Source organism: Cicer arietinum, chromosome 6 (assembly GCF_000331145.2).
Source record: "Cicer arietinum cultivar CDC Frontier isolate Library 1 chromosome 6, Cicar.CDCFrontier_v2.0, whole genome shotgun sequence".
Taxonomy (NCBI): Eukaryota; Viridiplantae; Streptophyta; class Magnoliopsida; order Fabales; family Fabaceae; genus Cicer; species Cicer arietinum.
Window position 1 is genome coordinate 10,557,088 of NC_021165.2, and position 14,601 is coordinate 10,571,688.

The 14,601-nt window shown below is 28.7% G+C and overlaps 1 protein-coding gene across 1 annotated transcript; it reads left to right on the forward strand.

The window, feature by feature from the left end:
- Window positions 1-7,317: 7,317 nt before the first annotated feature.
- On the forward strand, window positions 7,318-11,815 carry LOC101506876 (protein HEAT STRESS TOLERANT DWD 1). The gene is made up of 13 exons (XM_004504352.4): window positions 7,318-7,459; window positions 7,577-7,624; window positions 7,739-7,899; window positions 8,329-8,407; window positions 8,507-8,686; window positions 8,779-8,877; window positions 9,780-9,939; window positions 10,035-10,141; window positions 10,281-10,420; window positions 10,508-10,580; window positions 10,758-10,873; window positions 11,069-11,186; window positions 11,420-11,815. The coding sequence occupies exons 2-13, from the start codon at window positions 7,577-7,579 to the stop codon at window positions 11,549-11,551; spliced, it is 1,413 nt and encodes a 470-aa protein (XP_004504409.1). The 5' UTR covers window positions 7,318-7,459; the 3' UTR covers window positions 11,552-11,815.
- The last annotated feature ends 2,786 nt before the right edge of the window (window positions 11,816-14,601 follow it).

A 14,601-nucleotide genomic window follows, 5' to 3' on the forward strand; every position in this document is an offset into this window, starting at 1 on the left:
TTCTTTTTTTAATGACAACATGCTGTGTAACGGTGGATATTATATGAAGTTTTTTTCTTCTTAATTAAGAAGTTATACATAAATTAATTATGATTACTTATACAGATGGTTAATAATTGTAAAAAATAAATATTGTTAATATTATAATTGATTTATAGTATAAAAACTCTTTATATTGACTGTATATATAAATTAAATATTTTTTAATAATTATTGACTCTAAAATACTTTTTTAATAATTATTGACTCTAAAATATTTTAAGTTATTTGTTGGTAACGATAAATAGCCAAGATAATTGCCAAAATATTTAAGACTATAAAAATATTTTCAAAATATTTAAAATGATTTTGATATTAAATATATAAATACTTATTATAATCATTATTGTAAACACACATCAAATATATGTTTTTATTATGCTTTGTAGTAGGGGTGTTCAAAAAAACCAAAAACTGAACTAAATTAAACTGCTGAACTGAATTAAACTGAACTGGTTTTGAACTGAACTGATTTATAAAAATTGAGAACCGAACTGTTTTCAAACTGATTTTTTAAACAAGAACTGAACCGAACCGGTTTTTAGTTTAAAAAACCGAACCGAACTGGTTTTTAATTTGAAAAAACTGAACCGAACTGTTTTTTATTTCAAAAAATTTGAACCGAATTTGTTTTTTATAACTAATTAGGGGTAATTATGTAAAATTTGGCCTATATGAACAAAAAAACTAAGCTAAACCGGTTCAGTTCAGTTCAAAATAAAAAATTGGTTCACCATTTTATAAAACTGGTTCGGATCGGTTTTTTGAACTGGAAATCAGTTCGGTTCAATTTTCAAATAGTTCTAGTTCAGAACTGAACTTTGTCCACCCCTACTTTGTAGTTCTCAAAATTCTCACTATCTCATATGCATTTAGTTGCTTTTGACGCGAGATGAATACCTTACCTTAAGTGGTTTTTTAAAATAAAGTAGCTAATGAAATAAGAAACCATTAATAATTTATAAGCAAATGAGTATTAATCACACAGGTAAAAATGTCATTAACAAAAATTATTTAGTGTTTTAATCCAAGCACGAGAGAGGATATTTGCTCGCTCACTATTCTCATTAGAGAAAATTTTATTTCATTTAAAAGTTGTTTCAAATGAAGTCATGTGTGTTTAGTTATAACAAGACTTTCTATAAACTCAAGTGGGTACAAGTGATCTCATTCTCTAATTACATATTATAGGGTGGAAATCGAGTTTGGGCAAGTGCATGTCCAAAATCACAAAATCATAAAAATTGAGTCAACAATTTACACGTCCAATTACAATCGATTTTTTTTTATTGATTTAAGCGGGTTTTGGTTAGTGTAGGTTCGCGAGTCAATCGAGTGGGTAGGTTTGGAAGGTGAACTATATGTTTCAGCTACTTGCAGAGCCTTATAGTTTGTCTTTTTTTTTTTCTTGAGATTTTAGAGTCAAGGACTTATACTTCTTTTTGGGATCATTTTCTTTCAACTCAATCTCATGACATATGAGAGAACTCATCAGCTCTTCTAGAGACAATTTGTTTGGATCTTTGGTCTCTTGAATAACAGTTACGTTTAGTCTCCACTTGCTAGGAAGACTTCTTATAATTTTTTTTAAATGACCAGAGGTAGTATAGCTCTTTTGCAACACATTATGTCTAGAAACCAGAGTTTGAAAATTGAAGAATATTTTCTCAACATCCTCAACCTCTTCCATCTTAAAGAGTTAATACTTTATGACAAGCAAATTTGCTTTGGCATATTGCATTTGTTTATTTCCATCATAGTTCTAAACCAATGCACCAAAAATATTTTCGGTTGTTTCTTTGTTGATGCACTTGTGAAACTATTTGAAAGTGGTAGCATTGATTATGAAGATTATGGCTTTGTAATGCATTTTATATTGCTTTTACTAATCAGAATCAAGATCCTTTATGGATATCTAAACACCTTCATCATTTTTTGGAGTCACATAGTCATCTTCTACCATGTCCTGAAGTTCAGGATCGTGAGAGATGTAGAAACTTATGATTTATTATAGGCAACAGACAAAAGACCCAATAGATTATCATATGCCGATTTACTAGAAGTATTGCTAATAATCAGAGGCAGATTTATCATAATCAATTATGATAATCATATGCAGATAATCAAAGGCGATGCACTCCTTGTCTGTATCAGATATTTTCCTCTTGTCAAACGTTGACTTTGTCAAAGTGTTTACTTTTATGAGATGCATTTACTTATTCAAACATTGATTATTATTTTTTTTTTTTTACCATATTTGTTGATTTTTTCAAACGTTGACTTGGACTTTGCCATAACGTTGGCTTTTCTATGGCGTTGACTTTCACCAAAGCGAGAGGAAGTTATAAGCTTGCTTCATCTTCAGAGGCAGTTTACTAGATGCAGTTTGAGCATAAGCTTGTTCACTTCATCCGAGGCAGGCTTAGCAAAGTCTAGTTTGCTTCATTAGAGAAAGACTTACAAGAGTCTAGTTTGTAGGTGCAAACACGAGAAGGATGGTTGAATTGTGTTTGCCAAAGTTAACAACTTTTTGATAATTTACAAATAAATAAATAAAGAGTAGTTTGATTTTGTGTAGATTGAGTTTGTAAATTCTTCATATTGATTCTATTCCTATTTTGTGTAGATTGATTTTGTAAATTCTTCAAATAAAATCTTCTTCAAATCATGCTCAAATCTTAAATAAATCTTCTTCAAATGTTGATAAAATCTTTTTCAAATATTCTTCAAATATTAACTATATCTTTTTTTTTTCTAACTTGGTCAAATATTTTCTTCAATTATAAATTTGAATCAAATCTTATTTTAAATTTTCATCAATTATAATTTTGAATCAAATCTTATTTTAGATTTTCTTCGATTATAAATTTTAGTCAAATCTTATTTTAGATTTTTTTCAAAAAAACATGAATCTTCTTTCATACTTTTTGAAGTCAAATATATTGTTCTCATAAAATACTTTTATTAACATCAAAACTCTAAATATAAAATCATCTTGATTCCAACATGGTTTGCTTCATCAAATGCATACCCTATAAGAGGCTTGCTTTTCTCATCAAAGGCATATTCACTACTTGAACCATCAGATGTTATATATCATAGGCATTTTTTCACCAGTTTTGGAATGCATGATTTACCAATCATTAAAGGATATATGATAATATCCTACATAATATTTGTAGTATTGAAATCGCACACTTAAATAAAACATTAGTGTCTTAAATTGTTCCCACAAATCGATTTTGTTATCATCAAAACAAGTAGGTCTAAGTACTTTGAAACCAATTTTGTTCTAACAGTGTGATGATTAAGTGAGACTGAGAGACTCGACCTATAAAATATTAGTTTGTATACCTATAGTTTTAAGTAAAGCAGTCAGTTTCGATTAACTATGAGTATATTCTATCTCACTTGCACTCAACTATTAAACCTCATGTATTCCTGCATGTGTAAACATGTGTGATCAGTGACCCATTATAACTCGTCCAACTATCAAATTCTCCTATTCGAGTGGCTCGACTTCGGTCGGGTCAACTGATTTTTCCCAACATTAATACATTGAGCTTACATCATATCTTTCTAAAATAAAACTAAATGTAAGACAACAAAAATACATTAACTTATACGCGACATCAATTAAATATAAATTAAAACTATTTCCATTTCAAATTAAAATAAACTACAAAAATTTACAAATCAAATTAAAATAAACAAAGTTCATCATAATTTATTAAAATGTGGATTATCTTCATGTTCTTAAGGTCCTTGTTATTCTCTTAATATTGAATAAATTCGTTCACGAATTTATGGTCCACTATACCATGCATGAAGAAAACCCCAAATCAACCACAAGTACATCATATATTGTGCAATTAACATTCATTCATATTCAAAGGCAAGGTAAGTAATTTTAAAAGCGATGGCATGATTATACTTTTTGAAGTTGATATCTATGACCAAATTTATCTTTCTCAACTTAGACTTGAAGATAAGAGAAGAATTACTTTGTTTCTACAAATGTTCTATTGCAAGTTATGTCACGCGACATTATTCTCAACACACAAAGGAAGATCATTTAACAAAAGAGTTATTAATTATAGTAGTATTAGGTTCAAAAAGGTAAGTGGTCAAACCAAAAGTTGACTTGTAAACATCTTTTCAAATAACAATTGGTCAAACACCTTCAAGCACTTAAAGGATATGTTATAATCTTAAAAATTAGACCATTAATAAAAAAGAAAGTACGATATTAATAATTTAAAAAATGATAAAGTAAATTATAGTCCCTAAAAAAAATTATCAACTTTTTAGTCTATAAATTATTTATTTATTTATTTAGTTTTAGTCCCTATTGTGAAAAAAATAGATATTTATAATTCATAAAAAAATATAAAATCAAAATAGAAATTAGAAGTGAATACATTTTTTTTAGAGACTAAACTTTAAATGCTGTAATTTTGTAGAGATTGATAATATATTTAATAAAAGAAATTAACCCTTACGTTACAAAAGATAAACAAAATTGGGATATTTATCTATAGTAAGATGAATGAAGTCCTCCATTCACCTCACTATCTTCTTTCAAGCGACTTTCAATTGTATCGTCATTTTATTTTACTTACTCTCATATTAAATGTATTGTTGTTATTTCATCTCTGGAGACACTTCTTCAAGCTCTTGCTTAAGAGACTTATCAAAATTAGACAAAATTTAGAGCTAACATATAACAAATAACTCCTATATTTATTTGGAAGAATGCTCTATCTTTTCTCTCTCTCTCAAATATTTTTTTCTCTCTTTCTTCTCTTTCTTTTTCAAATACACTTTTAATATTTTTTTTTTCATTCTTTTATTTCATTTTATCTCAAACCTAACTTATATGTTTTTCTCACCACTTTTTTGTGTCTATTTTCATAAATATATTTTCACGTACTCTATATACAATAGAAAATATATAATATATCACTAATATGACATATTTGTCTATTTTGATAAATATATTTTCACGTACTCTATATACAATAGAAAATATATAATATATCACTAATATGACATATTTGTCTATTTTGATAAATATATTTTCACGTACTCTATATACAATAGAAAATATATAATATATCACTAATATGACATATTTGTCTATTTTGATAAATATATTTTCACGTACTCTATATACAATAGAAAATATATAATATATCACTAATATGACATATTTGTCTATTTTGATAAATATATTTTCACGTACTCTATATACAATAGAAAATATATAATATATCACTAATATGACATATTTGTCTATTTTGATAAATATATTTTCACGTACTCTATATACAATAGAAAATATATAATATATCACTAATATGACATATTTGTCTATTTTGATAAATATATTTTCACGTACTCTATATACAATAGAAAATATATAATATATCACTAATATGACATATTTGTCTATTTTGATAAATATATTTTCACGTACTCTATATACAATAGAAAATATATAATATATCACTAATATGACATATTTGTCTATTTTGATAAATATATTTTCACGTACTCTATATACAATAGAAAATATATAATATATCACTAATATGACATATTTGTCTATTTTGATAAATATATTTTCACGTACTCTATATACAATAGAAAATATATAATATATCACTAATATGACATATTTGTCTATTTTGATAAATATATTTTCACGTACTCTATATACAATAGAAAATATATAATATATCACTAATATGACATATTTGTCTATTTTGATAAATATATTTTCACGTACTCTATATACAATAGAAAATATATAATATATCACTAATATGACATATTTATTATCTCATTTTTTCCTTGTCCTCTATTCTATATTTTCTATTTTCTTTCTGTTTTGCATACTTTCTATCATCCCAATTTCACTCTTTATTTTTGTTTCATTTGATTTATATTTTTATATTTTATAATTTTTTATATTTATATTTTAATTATATATTTTAAATTATATTTTATAAGGTTAATCGAGTAAATATCATGTTGGTTTCCAGTCTAGTTCATATTCAGGATAAAAATTTAAACTAGATAAATAAGATAAGATAGAATTATGGAAAACTAGATAAATAAGATAAGATAGAATTATGGATTAACTTATAATATCATGCTAGTTTATCAAACACTAAATTCAGATAAAATATGATAACTTATTCCTATAATGTCAAACGGACCAAATGTCTCGATTTTTTTCTCTATGTCTCTTATCTCACTTTCTTTTCTCCTAGTCATAATTTCTAAATATTATTGATTTTTCTTTATCTCTCCTCTGATACCTTGTTACATCCTCGTCACAATCTCTAACCTTAAATCTCACAATGTTACAAATAAAATAAAAATACATTTTTACTAAACTAATTAATGTTTTTTTTAATATGCCCCTTTACCTTTTTTTTCCACTCAAATGTCTCATTAATAAATGAGCTCCAACAAGAATTACAACCAATGAATTCCAAACACAATACAACAAATTCACAGAAAACTATCAACACAATAGTTCAAATAAAAAATACTCTAAAACAAAATAACGAGGATTTAAATACAAAAGAAAAAAAACACTCAAATAGATTAATAAATAAACAATTCACAAATGATTGAAATTAATTAACCAAGTAATTTAAATGGAAGACAAGATACTAAAATCAAACTTAAAATATCTAATAGATGGAACAAATGTGCAAAAATATTCATGTATTACATTAAACAATTCTAAATATACATTTTTTATAGTAAAATGTTTTTTTTACGGTAATTGCTTTTTGCAAAATTAATTTTCTTGTAGTACTTTTCTTTTCATATTTTTCTCTACGCATCTAGATGCCTCCCATTTTTAAATTGATTTAATTTCTAAAATCGAATAAATAACACCAACTTACTTAAAAATTAATTCATTGAATTTTTTATTTTTGTTATTGACCGCTGTTATGCCAAGTTAGAATGGAGGGAAACCTATTCCAATGTACACGAGAACAATTTTGTACGTGTAAAATTCCATCTCATCCCACAAACCCAATAAAATAACTTCAGCTGCAAATGCATTAGCAGTTTTTCTTTTTAGCATGACATTGTATTATTTTATTAATTAATTAGGAATTTTAAAATCATGAAACAAAGTCACGTAAGTTTTGTGTAATCTTATGACTTCATACGAGTTAATTAATTGCGGGGCGAGTGAAAATGGCTTCTTGAAAAAAAAAAAAAAAGAATTATTTATAGGTTAAATTACAAGAAAGCCCACACTAGTAGAGTTAAAAAATTAAGCTCCTAAGCCCCAACCCTAAACCCCAACACCCTCCTTCTGCTCGGATTCTGCCGTTCGTCTTCATCCCTTCCAACTGCGTTCGCTTTTATCTTCGTCTTGCATATAGCAGTAAGTTTAATCACGTTACTCTCTGTTCTCAATTTTCCAAATTCTGTTGTTGTTGGCGTTTTTAATATTCACGTGGCTTACTCAGTTTTTCTTTTTTAAATTCTGAACTAATCGCAGATGACTCGCGGCATAAAACATCGCCAAAAGGCAAAAAGCAAGAGCAAGGTATTGTTTTGTAGCTTATTCAATCCCTTCTACTGTCTCACTTCATTCTTGTTTTTTTGTGGGCGTATTTGATATGTTTGGCTTTATGAAAATTTTGAAATTTGTGGTTTGTAGAAACGGAGCGAGTCGTCTTCTTCGTCTTTGCCGCCGCCACAGGTTCCAGTTAAAGTGTGGCAACCTGGTGTGGACAAGTTGGAGGAAGATGAAGAGCTTCAGTGCGATCCTTCTGCTTACAACTCTCTTCATGCTTTTCATATTGGATGGCCTTGTCTTAGGTAAGTTCAATGGTTTTTACCTGTTATTTGTTTCTTTGCCATCCTTTTTTTCCCATCCATAGAGAAAAGAAAAGAATTAAGCTTTCAGCATTTTTTTCTTAATTATAAATGAAGCCCATTTGTTTGCTGAAGTTATTATTTATTGTTGGATTTAACTCCCCTAGTAAAGAGAGAAAATTAAGGTTGATATTTTAACCACTCGTGATTTGTTATGCATGTGCTTATAATATAAATCATTGATTTATTTATCAATGATGATGCTACTCATTTTACTCTATAAAGAGTTGTTCACTTTAGAAGAATCTGGTCAGTTATTGTAAGTTCTCTAAAGTGAGAATCTGGGCCACATTTTTGGGTATTTGCTTTAATTTATACTTAGTATCTATGATCTTTATGTCGTTAATTTTTTTGGTTTGGGATTTTTGACAGCTTTGATATTGTACGTGACACTCTGGGCTTAGTTCGGACAGAGTTTCCACACACAGTGTATTTCATGACAGGGACACAGGTTAGTTTCTTCTAGTCATGTTTTTTACTAGCTTTGTTTCTTGTGTCTTTTGCTTTGATTTTCAATCTCATATTTTACATGATGTTGCATGTGCCCCAGGCTGAGAAACCTTCTTGGAATTCCATTGGGATTTTTAAAGTTTCCAATATTACTGGGAAGAGACGTGAGCTGGTGCCCAAACATAAAACTGATGACACTGGAGTGGATGGTGAGGATAGTGATAGTGAGGATGATAGTGAAGACGAAGAAGAAGGTGGTGCTGGGGGTCCTACTTTGCAGGTAAGATCCTTTTCATTTGAATTTTTATTTTTCACTTCTTGACTGTTTTGTAGTTGATCTTACTGACATTTTTCTTCTGTTCACACCTACAGTTGCGGAAGGTAACTCACGAAGGCTGTATCAACCGGATACGCTCCATGACACAAAATCCTCATATATGTGCAACTTGGGCAGAATCTGGTCACGTCCAGGTTAGGTTCTCAACCATATGATTTGGTTTATTGATTTCTAGTGAAGTTTAATGAAAGGCTCCCTTATTTTTAGAATTAAAAAATTGTGAATATTCATGTGATATGGCAGTATCAATCTTCAATACGTTATGATACATAAAGTATATTAACACATAGTTTACAATCAGATTCTTGATTGCCTTTTAATTTAATTTATAACAATAACAATAAAGAGCACATGTCAGTTGGGAAAACTTCAACTGAATTTTAGTTTGTTCTGTTGCAGCTATTTTGTGTACACCTATATTTGACTTTAACATAACAGTTTCGTTTTTTATACAAGCCCTTGTAGAACATGTGCCAATTGCCGAAACATGTGTGAGCCGTGTGCAGCACACAGCCTTAGCAGTTAGCACCCATAAACTCTTTTGTAGTGTCAAATTGCTTTCCACTAATTTTGCGGTCTTGCTTTCACAAAGCTTGGGGACACTAGTTTTGAAGCATATGGATGATGGAATCACAAAACCCGACTCGACTTCATAAATTAATCTTTGAAATAAGGCCCCAAATTTGTTTAGTACTATAACAGTTGTATAGATAATACTTATGTGATAACACATCTGACAAAATTCAAAGCTAGTAACAATTTGGATTTGATGTGATAAATTATTGTTCTGGGTATATAATATTTGCTCTTGGATACAGATGGGGTCACTCAATCCTAACGATTGCAATTGCAACATATTTAAATTTCTAATAGTTCTTAAATTTTAGCAGCTGCTAAGGTTAATGGTTTTAGGTTCTAAGTTTAGCAGCTGCATTGGACCATTTGTTACAATCAGAGAAGTTAATGTCTACTTCATTCTTACCCCGCATCATATGTTTTTGTATATAATCTGATTCTTTGAGCAATCAATTTGTAGATCTGGGACATGAGCTCTCATCTCAATAGTCTAGCAGAGACAGAAACGGAAGGTATCCAAGGAGTTGATGTAGTTCAGGCTCCACTACAAAAATTTAAGCACAAAAATGAAGGCTTTGCTATAGACTGGAGTCCTCTTGTTCCAGGAAGGCTAGTATCTGGTACTCGCTGGGTTTATTTATTTATCTCTTTTTCTCTAGCACATATTTAGCTATCAAATAGATATGAGGCTTGATGTTGATCTTCATGTTTCAAGGGGATTGCAATAATAGTATTTATCTGTGGGAGCCTACTTCTGCTGCTACATGGAATATTGACCAAACTCCTTTTACTGGACATACTGCTAGTGTTGAAGATCTGCAAGTATGTACTGATATGCAAAGCAATATCTTATGTACTGGTTTTTTGAGTAAATGTCGTGAGCATTCCAATCTCTAACATACGTAGTTTTTATTTATTTATGTGTGTAATGAGAGTTCCATTGTTCAATGAATCCCTGCAGTGGAGCCCTACTGAACCTCATGTTTTTGCTTCTTGCTCTGTGGATAAAAGCATTGCAATATGGGATACTCGGTTGGGGAAGTCGCCAGCTGCGTCTTTTAAAGCACATAATGCTGATGTGAATGTAATATCATGGAACAGGTATTACATCGTTAACTTTTGATGTTCCTTCAACTCCATTTTCATTCTATATCTTTTCATTATGTTGTACTTCTTTGTATTGAGTAGGTTGGCCAGTTGTATGTTGGCGTCAGGGAGTGATGATGGGACTATATCTATTCGGGATCTCAGATTGCTCAAGGTATAAAGGGCCTGTGAATACATTTTTTATACAACTTCTAGATTGTATTGTATTGGTGAAGTGCAATCACGACATCACCTAGATTTTGAAATAAACTTTCGTTGTCTGATTTCTTCCGGACAACTATTTTGCCATTGTTATTAAAGATGATGTGAAAGTGCATTATTTTGTTGATAGGAAGGAGATTCTGTGGTAGCACATTTTGAATACCATAAGCATCCAATCACATCCATTGAGTGGAGTCCACATGAAGCTTCTTCATTGGCTGTTTCATCCTCTGATAATCAGCTTACGTAAGTAAATAAGCTATCGATAGCTGAATACCAACTGCAAAATTTCGTCAGTGAAATTCCTAACAAATTTTTAGGGCTTCTTTTTTGTTTCTTTCATATTTGAGTTTGGTGGGCTCTGTAAATAACTTATGCTTTATAGTACCGGACTGTACTTATTTCTATGGATTTTAACAAGCTTTGTAATCCTTCCAACAGAATATGGGACCTTTCTTTAGAGAAGGATGAGGAAGAGGAGGCTGAATTTAAAGCTATAACCCAAGAACAAGTAAATGCTCCTGCAGATCTGCCTCCCCAACTGTTGTTTATTCACCAGGTAATTTGAATCACTTTGCTCAACATTGAGTATGCTTCCAAAAGCTTATATACAACTTATTTGAGCTTATTTTATGACTAAAATCCGCTGGTAGGTGTTTGAAAGAACTTGTGACATTACTTTATGTCATGTCTATCAACAGGCTTTAGCTGAATTTAATGTAAACTAGCTTATGAAAACTGCTTAGCTTAGAACTTGTGTGAAAACATTTTAACCCCTTTAACTTGTAACAGGGACAGAAAGACCTCAAAGAACTACATTGGCACACACAGATTCCTGGAATGATAGTATCTACTGCAGCTGATGGATTCAATATCCTTATGCCTTCAAATATTCAGAGCACCCTGCCATCAGACAGTGCTTGATGCATGGCAACACTGTTCAGTTTTCAAGCACATTATCTGCGATAGGCATTGCAGTTTTAGTTTGGATATGGTGTTCCGCGGTGCAAACATTCGGAATCCAAGTAATGGAAAAGAAATTTTGCTGTTTTATTTGAGTTTACTGTTCTATTCATTTCCTTATCTCCTTGTGCTAAGTTTTGTAATATTTGAGCTGAGCGTTTTCACACGGTGGTGGAAGCTAAGCAGATATATTATTATAATTTATGCACACTTTGCTTGCATAAAGTTTCTTTTCTATGTGAGATGATAATTGGCAAAGATTGGGCAGAATTGAGGATTTTGAAATGTTTCTTTCCATGTTTCTCAACTGTATGCTTCCAGATGCCAACTTCCAATGTTTTTCTGCTGTTTCCATTTTAGCTTTAGCTTTTTTGTCATTCCAACAAAAAAGTTTGGGGGTAATGGCAAATGAGATAAGGCTAAAATGGAAACAGCAGGAAATAGAGGTAGCGTCCATTTAGGTAGAGTTGGAAAATTTGAAAGAAATACTCAGATCCCTCAATTTTCTCCATCTCTCATTATCATCTTGTATCCACTGATTTTTCCTGGACTTTAGAAAAACTTTTCTTTTTAGGAAGTATTTCAGGGAAACTTGATTCTTCTAGTCCACAACACCCAAAATCAAAAGTTGAGACCTCCGCCAATCATACCACACAAAATTAAATAAGAAATGATTCTTTTGCCTATCTCTAATAAATTAACTCATTAATAGTGTTTCTTCAAATATTTGGTAATTTTGAGGAACTTTTTATTTATAAATTATGTAAATTGTAAATTTTTTGTTTCTAATTAAAATCTTTCTATATTATTCATAATATAATATTTTTCTTGAAGTTGGTTGAAAATTCAAAATTTTATTTAGAACATATATTCCATATATTTTTCTCTTTCAATTTAAAATTATTTATTTTTAATTGAGTAAGTTATTAAAATTAAATTATCAAAGACTTAATTTTAAATTTAATTTAAAATAATTTATTTAATCAAAATAAGTAATTATTTAAAATTTAAATATATGCTTTTTATATCGTAACTTCTTCACTAAATTTATACAACTATAAAGACAATTCGTAACAAAAAAATCTGTCAAATAATGAAAAGATTCTGTGGAAGTTTTTTTACTCTAAATATATCCTCCATAATACAATATTTTGCATGTGTGATTAATAAAATGTGTTTGATTTGTAAAATAGTAAATATTGAATAGAATAGTATAAGACATGTAAGACATATTTCTTTTAATTCCTTCTAATTGTTTGTTTGGCAATTATTTTATCTGTAATTGTATTAGTCAATTGTTTTTTTTTACTAAATTTATTATAATATCAGAGTTATTACTATTTAATAATTTTAATTAGGTATTTTAAAATAGTTGTACTATTGTTAAAATAATTTTCAAAATAAATGTTTGTAATTTAGAAAATGTATTAGTGCGTGTACATTTTATTTTCGTGTGATACATATTTATAATGGTGATCATTTATCTGGTAAAAAATAAATTAAGAGATGGAAGTTACTAAAATGGGCTTGACCCATAAGTGAGTAAGACAGGGAGTAATTAGTTAATAGGGTATAGGTTAGCAAAATAGAAGGGAAAAAAAAAATGGTGCGCCGTAGAAAAACATGAAAACGGCAAACTAGGATACTAAGAAACAGTACTGATTACGAAGAATATTCGGTTCCGATGACAGAGGGATGTATAAAAAACTTGCTTCGATTATACTCAATTTAATATGTTATTTCTACTATTAAATTTATTTTATAAACTTTTTAATATATTATTGTGTTAAAGTGTTAATCTTAAAATTTAATCGGTTAAAGTATCAGTTTTTTATAGAAAAATTATGCTTACAAATTAAATAATTGATTTTACGATGAAGTTGTTGTTATTGTTGTTACTAATTTAAAATTTGATTTTTTACAAAGATAAATATAAATATAGATTTACTTATAATTTTGGTTATTATATTATTATTGATTTATAAAATTAATTATTTTATTTTAAAAAACAATAATTTTAGTTTTTTCTTCAGATTTTTAAACTAAAAAATGATTTTAATGACATAACATACAATCTTTAAAGTTGAAATCTAAGTTTATAAAGTGTTATATTTAAATTAATGAATTTTAATTATTCTATATTATTGTATTATATCATGTTATTTAAAGTATTATATCATTATTTTTAGTTAAAAAATTGGAGATAATTAAAACTGTCGACTTTTAAATTAAATTGATTAATTTTGTAAATCAATAAAAGTAGTATGACAAAATTAATTTAAATTTCTAGCTGATAAAACACTCAAATAAATTTTAAATGTCTAGCCAAATAAAACCACGTATGTTGACTATTTTTTTATTAATTTAAATTATAAAATTATTACTTAAAAAAATGTTTTTTTACTCGTTAAAATAACATTTAAACAATATTAACCCGTGAAACCCATTCCTTCTTTAATTTATTTGTATTTTAATAAAATGATTTTTGTATGAAATTCATTGACTCTGAAACCCCTAAATCAAAAGCCAATCTTCATGAAACCAATAAATCTTTCCCATTGCCAAACCGATAAATCAAAAGCAGATATTCAAAACAAATAGAGACCAAACTATGGAGGTATATTACATAATATTTATTTATAAATTGGATACTTTTAATATATTTAAAAATTAAAATTATCACTATATTAAAATCAAATATATGATATTAAATAAAAATATTTTATGTATAATTTATTTTATATTAACCTCTAATAAAATTTGTCAAAATCTACCACTAAATAGATAAATGAAAACTGGTAACACCATAATGATTGCAAGAGAACTGATAACAACAAAATCGTGAAAATTTATTGATTATTTGAAGTTTGGAACAACCAAACACAACATAACATAAATCCCAAGTTGTGAAAACACATGTCACAAAGGCATAAGGCAACTAATGCCGACGACAGTGGCTCCTCAGAGGGAAGACAAACCTCTAAAGGGTCTCAGTGTTTTCACTTTCCCTA